Genomic DNA, 12492 nt, shown 5'->3' with positions numbered 1-12492 from the left:
AAGAACAACAAAAAGCAGAAGAACAAGAACAACAAGAATTATCTCTGTATCTTATCTGAGTATATTGGAAACCGTGTGTTCTGGTATTGGAACTAGGAAACTGGAAGGGAATACCAAAATTGAGAGACACAGGGTAAAAAGACAAACAACTACAAAAGCAATACTTGCAAAACTGTTTGGTGTAAATGAACTGAACAACTCATGGGATGGGGGAAGGGGGAGGGGGGAGGGGGGATGAGGAAGGTAACAAACAGTACAAGAAATGTATGACTGCCTAACGCATGAAACTGTAACCTCTCTGTACATCAGTTTGACAATAAAAAAAAACATTAAAAAAAAGCATTAGGACCAGCATAAAAAATATTGAGTGTGACCATTGGAAAAATTTGATCATACACCTAATGTTAGAGAGAATCATTCTATCTATGTTAAATTTCCTGAGAAATGGCTGTGTAAGAGCATCCTTTCCTTTCCCATTCCCATTTGCCTTTTCCCTTCCCAATCAGGGTCTCAGCATGTAATCCAAGCTGGCCTCAGTCTCACAATCTTTCTGCCCCAACTTCTCAAGTGCTGAGCTTACAGTTCTGTGCCACAATATTTAGCTAATTATTTATTCTTTTGGTGAATGCTGAAATATTTAGGAGTAGAGCCTCAGGATGTCTGCAGCCTCCTCTTTAGTAGTTTAATGAAGAAGTATGCACATACACAGACAGGTAAACATATGTACATACACATACAAGCTCACACGCAGATGCACAGGTACATACACTGGTACATATGTATAGTCACAGTCACATAGGCCCAGCCACCTAGGCACACACACAGGCATACACACATGTATGCACACACAGTCATACACAGGCAGTCATATACACAGAGGTCTACATAGTCCCAAAGGTTGCACACACACACACACACACACACACACACACATACACACACACATATACACACAGGTACATGGACCAGAAGGAGAGCAGTAAGTGTGTTAAAATTTTAAATACTGTTCATCTAGGTAAAATGTACAATAGGGTGCTTGTGTTCTCGTCTTCACATTTTCTGAAGACTTGGTGATTTTCAGAATAAAAAGGAATAGTGAGTAGATGAAGCCTGCAACGCAGCGTAACAACAGTTGTCAAACTAAAATCTCTCCAAGGACAAGGATCTTCATTTTCTCTTGCTCGATGTCTGCACATTGGGTCTGCATATGTTCACTTCATCACTTCTTTCTTTTCCTCCCTGCCTACATTTCCTTCACTGCTCCCATTTAAAGTGGCTTTTGGGTTTCGGTTAAAGGTGTAAATTGTTAAGGCTGTGTATTAGCCTTCCTTGCTGATGTGAGGAGTGTTAAGAGTTTTACCTTCCCCATCCACATTATGCCCTATTTAATATCAAATTGTGTAGGGGTAAATTTGCCAGGAAAAGTTCAGGACACCCAATTAAAGTTGTATATTAGATTAATAGTCACTTAGTATGAAAGAGCTGATTCTTCATGGGGCCTGGGGGTGTTAAAAATTATTCATTGTTCACCTGACATTCAAATTTAACTACCTTGTTTTTCTCTTTATTAAATCTGGCAATTCTGCAAAAAGTCCCTTGTTCTCTCTATGTATGTGGCTCACTGCCCATAAGTAGGACAAAAAGCTTAGTTATGCACGCACTGGGGAGAAAATAGTTACAGTTCTCTTACTTTTCTGCCTGGGCCAGCTTCTAACCACAATCCTCAGATCTCAGCCTCCTGGGTAGCTAGGATTAAGATATGAGCCATCAGTGTCCAGATAGAATTCTAAAACCATAGTACCCAGAGCTTTTCTCCTGTAGTTCAGTTGTGAACCCCTTTGGTTCACCTGTACTCATGGTGAATCTTTCACTTCTTAAATTAGAACACAGTTGAAGAATTGCATTTTTATTTGTGATAAAACCCATAGATAGAATATACAGATGACAAACAAATACAAGAGGATTGGAATTACACCTATTATACAGTGTCAGCTAGGTAGTGTGATTAATGAATGACAGATTTGCTGTATGCAGTGTCATTTATCTCATTGAATTTCTTTTTAGAAACATTTGGCATACAAGGATATAGTTAGGCAGTTAGCAATAGTGCACACGTGTTAAATTGCCATTTATAGAGCTGCAACTTCAAGAATTTAATTCTATCCCATGGATTGATCCACAGCTTGATAAATGGCCCCAATTTCCAATGACCTTGCAGGAATGTACCAAAGAGAAGCAACAAAAATTGATACTACCTACAGAAACAATTAGAGAAAAGCTCTTTGGAACCATAGCACCATCCCACATTATAATATGCACATTTGTTATATTGCACCTTCCTGAGTTGAACTTTGAAAAATGGTAGCTAGAAGCCAGGCAAGACTGGAGACTTCCTCCCCGGCTAGGCTTTCACTGATGGTAGTAGTAATCTTGACCTTCATAGCCCCCGTAGCTATGCCCTTTGTAGTAGCTGTACTCATCCTCGTAGGGTCGGTAATTGTCCCCACGAGCCTCCCCATGCTCACCATCATAGACTTCATACCCGTTGTCATACTCAGTGTTACCTATTTGTTCATACTCGCCCTCATACTCAGCCGTGGTGCTTTTCCCGAGGGGTGGGGAGGTGGCCGCATAGGCCTCCTGTGGGGGAGTTGTGGGCACTAACCCATCGTTTCCACTCGTTGTTCTCTGAAAGGCAGCACCAGTGGCTGTGGTTCCTTGGGCAGTGACTGCAGTGACACTCCTCTCTTCACCTTCTTCTCCATTGTCCCCACCACTGCTACCATGGCCGTTGTCCACCTCTGTGCTGTTGGTGCTGGTGCCATTTATGCCTTGTTCATTTTCATCTACTTCTGCCTCATTTTCTTCATTTTCTTCCTCTTCCTCCTCCTCTTCTTCCTCACTTTCCTTCACTTTGGTCGCCTTGCTCCCTGTGTCTCCAGCCTGAAAGGAAAGGGTTGAAAAGGGGTCACATTTTCAGACCATCACGTTTTCCCAGAAATACGGATTCTAATCCTCAGATCTCAGCCTCCTAAGTTAGCTAGGGCTAGAGACTAGAGTCACTGATGCCTGGCTTGCAATGGGTTTGGATGGGGATGGGTATGCCCGATAATCCTTCATGGTGGGGAGAGGAGGGTTGTGTTCCTAAAGTTTTGCTATTTTTCTGTTTTGGAACTCTGTCCTCTGAAATTCAATCATTCTATCCAATGGGTAGAAAATTTCTACATTGGGTAGAAAGGTATACAAGCCAATGGAATAGATATGGCAAGGGAATTTACCTGGAAAAAGATCATTCTTTATTTTTAAATAGAGAAATCTTTTTTTCCTTAAATTCTGTTTATTTGCCTTAATTAAAATATCTTTAAGTAGTTGTACAGAAGGGTTTAATTGCAACATGTCAGTTTATGAGTCTAATGCCTCTTGATCTATGTCATCTCTTTTTATCACTCTGCCCCATCTCTATTAGCCCCAGCCCCATCCCTTCAGATGTCCTAGTTTCATTTGCATATATATATCTATATCTATATAGCTGAATATTATGACTATTCACCACCCTTCCTCTCTCCGTTTTGCATTTTTTTTCTTGCTTCATCAGTGATTGAATGAAGACACTATAAAATTCTAAGTGCATGGAGTTAGCTTAACTTCAGACTTCAGTAGAGAAATGGAAACAGAATTAACATTGTGGAGAAATTAGTACCTTCTTGGGAAGCTGGATTGCAGCTAACCCCACACTGTCTGTTCCAGGTGTGGTCTCTTGCCCGTAGCCAGGTGTCCCAGTAGAGAGGGTGCTATTCTCTGCCTCAGATTCCTCATCTTCATTTCCATTAGAATCTTCATTGTTTTCTTCCTCATTTGAAGTCTCCTGGTGACCATAGCAAGAAGTTTGTGTGAGCCAGCATATACGTTAAGATCTGTTGGAATTTGGATGACTCTATGGTATAGCATGCTGGGCATGCTGCCTTCTCTAAAACATCCATAGTTTATATTTCTAAGAGTCAAAGTTATTTGATTCTCTATATGACACTACTTTCTATCTTAGCTATTTCTGTTTTCTACTTCATCTATTCAAAAATGTGTTTTTAGTCTTTGGCATATGATCAATTTTTCCTGGGCAAAGAAATATATTAAATACTCCAAAGTATTCCTAGTAGTTATGTTATTGCATGATGATATTTAAAAAATCAACCCTCCTCAAATCAACACTTACTATAATTGTCAATATTTTATCATCTTAGAAATTTAACTTTCAAGTTGAATGACTTAGGGAAATCAATGGATGTGTTTACAAGAAAAAGTTCTACAATGTTCTTAGTACTCTTCAAAACAGCCCTAACTTGGAAACTACTCAAACGTTCATCTGTATGATGTGACATTCACATCATAAAATACCACCAGTAAGACTGAACAGTCTCCAACTACAAAACACTGTGGATACATCTCTGTTATCTACTAATGGCAATTTTATCACATGTGTTTTAAATGATGCAGAATAGTATAGTGGTAGAGAAAATGTACAATTGCCAAACAGAAAACATGTCCAAGCCCCCTTTTATGGAACTCAATATTTAACTTAAATTATCAATTACATTTTAAAGAATAAATAAAGTATTTCCAGAATCTTTTGACAACAGAAGATTTCTAGTATATTCTTAATGAATGATCTTTGAAGGAAGCTTCAAGTTAAACCACAAATTCTACTTGGCACCATAAGTATAGAAGGAATTATATAAGTGTGAGGCGATTCAGAAGAGGACCGAGCACAAATTCTAACCCATGGACACCTGGGTCAAGAGGCAAAAGGATCTGAAAAGATCATAAATGTTCAGAGAGGATTGACACAATTTTGAGTGCATGTGATTTCAGGAGTGCTTCTAAGGAAGCTTATGATTTTCTTCCAGCTCCCAACCACCAGTGAAGAATCATTGCCAAAAAGTGTGTACTATCACTGGGAAGTTGAGGTGTAAAAGCAATTTTACAATCACTCCAGAGCTCCAGAGCCAATAGCTATAGGTACATGGACAATCACAGCTTCTTATGTACAACTGTTACATAGTACTCCGGGCAAAATTTCTATGATAGGTGACACTTTTCCTGGTATTGGCTTAGCATACTTCAAGTTATTAGTGCAGTTATGCAATGGGGAATGTTAATTTAAAAAAAAAAAGCAAAAAGTTGTCTTCAAGTTCCCACATCATTTTGTTGGCAAAATTGCTAACACTTATACATGATCCATTTTTGACTGTCATTTTGTATTCATAAATAACCACCTAAGGACATGTAAATTTAGACAGTTCTTAAACTAGCCAAGTATAATTGACTCTCCAGGAAAATGCATCCTAATTGGTATGTTCCCTTAGACAAGAGTGTCAGTTATAAGCATAATAGCACAATTTCCAAGATATGGAGATGAATTTTAGCCAATGACTATATTTAATTTGTAGAGCTACACAGGAAGATATTTATACACCTAGAGTATTTTTATTTCTGAAAGAATATGAATTTTGTTTTTAGACGAAAACAAAACATGCGTTTCCTATTTTGTAGTTTATGGAAGGTAAGTGAAGAGGATAGAAATTGGCTTACTGAGAAAGGTGAATTTTGAAAGTTTCAGTGCTTAAATAATGCACTTAGTTTAGGGTTATTATTTACTTGTCTTTGGCCATCATATTCTAGCCACCTATGTGTAAGTAGTACTTTCTCCTGTGTTTGAACAGACATCATACCTCTCCCACTTAAAATAGAGACCCCCACCTTTTTTTAATGCACTGCTTAGAGGTAACCATAATCCCAAACTTCAACAGTGTTTTCAACAGGTTATTTAGTTGGCTCCAATTTAAATAACATGCCACTTTGTCCAAAATAGAAGGCTGTGGTTCTCTGGTAAGGCAGCAATAGCCACTTGCTGAATCTAGATTACAATTGACAAGATTCCATTTGGTCTTTTTGTGTTGCCAAACTTGTTAGGAAATGTCTGCAGAATTCCTTACCTCTCCTTCTTCCTCCTCATCGGAACTATCACCATCTCCATTTTCTTCAGAAGAGTCACTACTTCCCTACAAAAGATATACACATAGATGGGCATACATACACACCAGTGTAAATATGTATATATTCTCAACAACAATTAAAATCTTCTGCTGGTTAAAATAAAGTACCCACAGACATCTGATTAAACTACTTAGTAGTATGAACTTGATTGATTTCTATACTTATACCAGGCCTTATGATTATGTGAGAAAGATATGAGGACACTGAATGAATTTGAGATGAGGTAAGAGACAAAGAGGAGTTTTATAACCACTATGTGAATTGTCCGAAGGTATGACTCAAGTAGTAAAACATATGCCTAGGAAGAACAAGGCCCTGAGTTCAAAGCCAAAGACTACAGAAAAGAATATGAATCCCAACATTCCATTTTCAATCCCCAAAGCCTTAACAATAGGTTGAAATATTTTGTGTGTAAACTGGGCACCGATGGCTCACACCTGTAATCCTAGCTACACAGGGGCCTGAGATTGGAGGATCATGGTTTGAAGCCAATCCAGACAAATCTGAGAAATTCTTACTTCCAATTAGCAAAAAGCTAGAACTGGAAGTGTGGCTTAAGTGGAAAAGCACCAGCCTTGAGTAGAAAAGTTAAGAGACAACTTGAGACCCTAAATTCAAACCCCACTACCAGCAAAACCCAAAACAACAAAAATGTCATTTTGGATATTAAAAACTTGAATTGCAGAATTGTTTAATTCCAAAAGAATGAAGGGATTATTGGGTCTAATACTTTAATTTTTAGAAAGAATCGGAAATTCCAAAATGAAGCTGGGTGCCTGACCCACACCTGTGATCCTAACTATTCAGAAGACTGAGATCTGTGGATTGTATTTCAAAGCCAGCCTGGGCAAGAAAGTCTGCCCTAGCTCCAGTTAACCAGCAGAAACCAGGAAGTGGAGTGTTGGTTTGAGTAAAAAAGCTAAAGGCTAACTAACCCCCAGGCTCTGAGTTGAAGCCTCAGTACTAGCACTAAGAAAAGAAGAAAAGTCAAATGAATTGTGGTTTTTCCTAGTTAGATCACAGCAGATCTTGGACCCAATAATTGTTTTATTTTCTTTATGAAATATAAATTCAATGATGATGTAAGTTGTTATGAGAAGATCATTTTAAGTAATGAGGCTTTCAATTATTCTAAATTATAATTTGATTTAAAGAAATTAAAATTTCATACTTAGCACTTTTTTTTTTTGCCAGTCTGGGGCCTTGGACTCAGGGCCTGAGCACTGTCCCTGGCTTCTTCCCGCTCAAGGCTAGCACTCTGCCACCTGAGCCACAGCACCCCTTCTGGCCGTTTCCCATATATGTGGTGCTGGGGAATCGAACCGAGAGCTTCATGTGTAGGAGGCAAGCGCTCTTGCCACTAGGCCATATTCCCAGCCCCATACTTAGCACTTTTAAAGCTAATTTTTAAAATTGGGTTTATACATATATATGATAAAATTCCTTAAGAGAAAAATGTATTCACGTTTAGGACCTTTACAGTGGACTACCTTTCTAAAGAGCTTAGCATTGAATAAAATTAAATCAAGAATTCTGTATGTCAAAATATAGTTATATGTGAACGAGTGTCACTGTTCTTTTGGGGGAGGGGATTCTGTGCATTGGATTTAGCGCCTTGTGGATGTTTGGCAGGCTCTCCACCATCGAGCCACATCCCAGGCCTAAACATTGCTAGTGTTTGAAACAAAATGTAAATCCCAACTTCTGTTATGAGACTCTTCCAAACAGCAGAGGAAATTCTTCATTTTTCTACCAAACCCAGCCTTTTTGCATCCCCCTCTGATAGATCAGGTGTCAAATGGATCAACCAGATTTTGCCATTTCCTACCCTGGAATTTTTAGCTTTGATTCTGTGTTTAGAGAGCATGGCTACCGCTAGAACTCCAGTCCCTTGGTGAGAAATCAGGTTGGAGAAAACACTCAAGTCCTAGTCTCACTTGGGGCTGTCTCTTTTGGCCCATTTCTCCCAATGGTCACATCTTCCACCCATGGAAAGGAAAAGCTAGTCACCTTGAGCCAAGAATAACCTCCAATGGAAAAGAGAATAATCAGACCCCCCTTCACCACCATGGCTTTAATGGTTGTGCTTCTCTTGTCCAGAGGGTGACTAAGGCAGATTATTTACACTATTTCTATTTGTGAGTTAAATTAAATATAGAGAAGAGTATATTTACACAACCAGAACTGTTTTTTTTCAATGGGAGAGTTTTAGCTGTTTTACTTTCTGCTTCAATTCTAGTTTTCTCCCCAATTCAACCATATCCTTCTTTAGTCAATATACGAGGTCAGTATCATTCATTCCTATCTTTCATTTATGTTTTATCATATGTTCTTTTATTTATGTATATTTTCCACTAGGTCCTACTGGTTTTTCCAGAAACCTTTCTTGTTTTTACATAGATAGGTGAACAATATATAAGTAGTATAGAAGAAAAATATACAGTGTCTATATACACATAGAAGAACATATAGAACATAGAATATATCTATGCATATGTAGATTAGATAGATGGATAATACATAAATAGATGGATGACTTCTTTAATAAAAGAAAATTCTGAAAAGCCAGTATGTTTGTAATCTGGCTTAGTCAGATAAATGAAATATAAGATGAAATTCCTTTCCTTTGAAAGTTCACACTCTAATTAAACTCATCTGAAACATATTTTTAAATTTTAAACAACTTAGGGTACTAGACTTATTTATAATTTTGTATATCCTAGTAGATAGCTAAACAATTGCAGACAACTAATGGCTTTGTAATTTATATGACATAGTTCATATAAATTGGTATTTTAGATATGGTGGTCTGTAAACAGATTCATTTGACTAAACTATGAATTTTAAAGCCAATATAGCTTATTATATTTGGGGATGAATACTAAATACCTAAGTTAATATGCTTCGGAGAAATCAAACTATTTTAGATGGTTGGATTGTGAATATATTTGTTGTTCAGCTTAAAATAATGACCTGAAAAGTTCTATATTTGTTGAGACAGACCTCTCTGCACATAATTTGTGAAAAGTTTTTATATGAATTTGGATCTGAAAACTGTAACTTCTCCCAATATTATTTCACTGGATTTTTTTTTTTTTAACTTTTTGTGCCTGTTTTGGGGCTTGAAATCAGGGCCTGCTCATTGTCCCTGAGCTCTTTTACTCAAGGAAAGCACTCAATCACTTGAGCCACAACTTCACTTCTGGCTTTTTGAGTAGTTTATTGGAAATAAGAGTCTCATGAACTGTCCTGCCTGGGCTGGTTTCAAATTGCACTCCTCAGATCTCAGCGCCCTGAGCAGCTAGGATTACAGGCCTGAGCCACGGACACTTGGCCACTGTAGAATTTTCAGTGGACCACTTTATTATCATTTCTGTTTAAGAAAGAAAATAACTTTCAAATGACCACTGTTTATTTCTGGGCCTGAAGGGAACCAAGGAATGAAAGACAATTCCCCAAACCCACAACCCTCGTACCACACCAATTCCCCATAATTATGATGGTGCTAGGAATACTTGAAGATGATCGTTTCCCGCTATTGTGTGAGTTAGACATAGGGCAAAATGCATTGTCAAGCCACTCTGCTGACTAGCGTTTTCAAGGTCCCGATGGCTTTTAGTATCTCAGGAGTCCTGGGTTATTGTGCATAACTGGTAATTTGAATTCAAACTATATAGTCACAAAAATAGTGCAATTCTGACAAAAAATAGTGCACTTGTGGTTTGCTGTATATTTAAAGGGAACACTATACCAGCTAGTTTTCAAAGGCCTTCTTCTCAGGTAGCTTAGCAAAAATGGCAACTCTTTATTTTTAGTTCTAGTTACTTTCCTTTGGTTTACAAATTTAACGATGTTTCCTTTTTCTCACAAGCTTTTTGGGCATGTCCTGAATTTCTTTCTCCTTGCAGTTTTTAGGCCACACTTGCATTATAATTACGCTCCACTGTGTGACCTGTGGCTTAACTCACTGAGTTTGGTTACTCTGCAGCAAGGTTTTAGTTGTTTTAAGTCTCTGGTGTTTATGAGGTCAGTTTCCCCTATCAATAAGGCTCTGAATTAGGATGCAATACTAAGTCTATCACAGTATTGAAATCAAGTATAATGTGAAAATCAGTGAACTATCACTGGTTTAATTGTAAGCATTTGATAAAATGGGTCCACTTAAAAAAAAATTTGTGCCAGTTTTGGGGATTGAACTCAGCCTATATACTACTCTTAAGCCTTTCCTCTCAAAGTTAGTGCTCTACCACTTGAGCTTCAGCTTTACTTCTTTTGGGTAGTTAGCTGGAGATAAGAGTCTCATGGAATTTTCTGCCCAGGCTGACTTCAAATTGCCATCCTCAGAGCTCAGCCTCCTGAGTAGTTTAAGATTATAGGTGTGAGCTACTGGCATCCAGCCCAAATGTTGCACTTAAAAAAAATCAATAAACTTAAACACCTAAATTCAATGTGTCATTATATTTACTTTGTTACTCTTGATTGACCCCTGGTAATTTTACTGTTTGTTTTTCTATTTTAAAAGAAAAAAATAAACATAAGCTTTATTTTATTGTACTCAAAACCTTTCTTTACTGTATGCACATTTTTCTGTAATTAAGTAATTGTTCTGTCTGAAACAGAAAAGTTGAATATAGGTGTCTTCATATTAAATTATATCCATGTTCAACTGTAGTGTGTGAAAAGTTTTCCGCTTACCTGAATTGGAAATCGTTTCAGTGGAGGATAAAAGAAGGCATGTTTGTAAAGATAATATCGTGGCCTGTACTTAAAGACCTGTGTAGACAAAATTAGCATTATATTCATGTTTAATGTTCAATAACTCTAGAATAAGTATAGGTCAGAGAAGTATGCTAAAGGTTATTACCCCATTTTCTTCAGAATCTTCTAATTTAATTCTTCGATGCAAGTTTTTCATCTGTTTAAAAGAAAATTTAATTATGGCATGTGTTTTCCTTTCCATAAAAAGACAAAATGGAAAAATAGTCTGGGATTTTTAATAATGAACTTACCGAGAATGCGCAAGCCATTCCCAAGATGCTGAGCAGTATTAAAGCAGTCTTCATTTTGGTGGTCACTTCTGCAATTAATAGCATGATAGGATTGATTAATAATAAAAACTAAGTGTATAACTTATTTGCTCATATCCAAAGATAAAGTCTTTAATTTGGTTTCAATTTTAGCTCTTCTTTATACTCATTGAAACTAAATTTCTGGACTGTAGTTGTAGCTCAGTAGTAGAGCACTTACATATCATATGCAAGACCGTAGGTTCAATTCCTAGCACTGCAAAAAGGAAAAACACTACCTTTCATATATAATTGTTAAAACTAGCTTTAAGCATTTGTTTGAATAATCTTGAGTTGATTTCCGCCTGTTTTGCAGTGATTGATCATTGGAAGGCCACTATTATTGTAAGGGGCTTTGAACATTCAAAAATGTGCCACACACTTGGAACCGGTGCTCATACCTATAATCCCAGTTACTCAAGAGGCTGAGATTCAAGGATCACAGCTGGAAGATAGTTTGAGCAGAAAGTCCGTGAGACTCTTATCTCCAAATAACCAGCAAAAAGCTGGAAGTGGAGCTGTGGCTTACATGGGTAGACTGTTAGCCTTGAGCAAAAAAGCTAAAGGACAATGTTCAGAACCTGAGTTCAAGCCCAAGTTTTGGCAAAACCCAACAAACAAAAAGTTCTTCATATTATGGCGAGGAAGCCACTCAGTAGCACTGATTAGGGAATGTCAGCAGTGCAAAGTGGATTACTGAATTGTTTCTATAGCTATGAGCTGTTGGTTTATAATTCAAAACCAAGCAAACATCAGTACATTTACACATTTATTTCTGTTGAACAGACGAGAAGTTTCTAACTTCTAAGCATAGGTTTTTTGTTGTTTGTTTTTGTTGTTGTTGTTGTTGTTTGTTTGTTTTTTGGCCAGTCCTGGGCCTTGGACTCAGGGCCTGAGCACAGGCTTCTTCCCGCTCAAGGCTAGCACTCTGCCACCTGAGCCACAGCGCCCCTTCTGTCCGTTTTCCATATATGTGATGCTGGGGAATCGAACCCAGAGTTTCATGTGTAGGAGGCAAGCACTCTTGCCACTAGGCCATATTCCCAGCCCTAAGCATAGGTTTTAAACTAACCACTAATTTTTAAAATAAAAAGTGGGAGCCAGGAATAAAAACACCAACATTTTTTTCTGTAAATGTGTGAAAGTATATGTGTGTGTGTGTGTGTGTGTGTGTGTGTGTGAGAGAGGGGGGGGGCAGAGGCAGAAAGGGGAGAGAACTGAACCATAGTATAAGAAATACTTTTCTTAGAACATCTGGCAGGCAACTGTCATAGCCAAGGACCATGCTATAAGAAGAGCCCTCCAGAGTCTCCCTATGTGATATCAGGGCAGGATCCTCTGATTAGATGTTCTCTGCCTCTACCTAAGCTTTGCA

The 12492-nt window shown here is 37.9% G+C and overlaps 1 protein-coding gene across 1 annotated transcript; it reads right to left on the bottom strand.

Moving 5' to 3' along the window:
• Positions 1–2409: 2409 nt before the first annotated feature.
• Positions 2410–11114, bottom strand: LOC125364844 (integrin binding sialoprotein). The gene is made up of 6 exons (XM_048364571.1): positions 11061–11114; positions 10916–10966; positions 10747–10824; positions 5991–6056; positions 3701–3865; positions 2410–2943 (listed from the first exon to the last, which is right to left on the bottom strand). Exons 1-6 carry the CDS (start codon positions 11112–11114, stop codon positions 2410–2412), a joined length of 948 nt encoding a protein of 315 aa, XP_048220528.1.
• Between the last annotated feature and the right edge of the window lie 1378 nt (positions 11115–12492).

The sequence above is a fragment of the Perognathus longimembris genome, chromosome 16, assembly GCF_023159225.1.
Source record: "Perognathus longimembris pacificus isolate PPM17 chromosome 16, ASM2315922v1, whole genome shotgun sequence".
NCBI lineage: Eukaryota > Metazoa > Chordata > Mammalia > Rodentia > Heteromyidae > Perognathus > Perognathus longimembris.
This window is presented reverse-complemented; position numbering and strand designations above follow the sequence as displayed.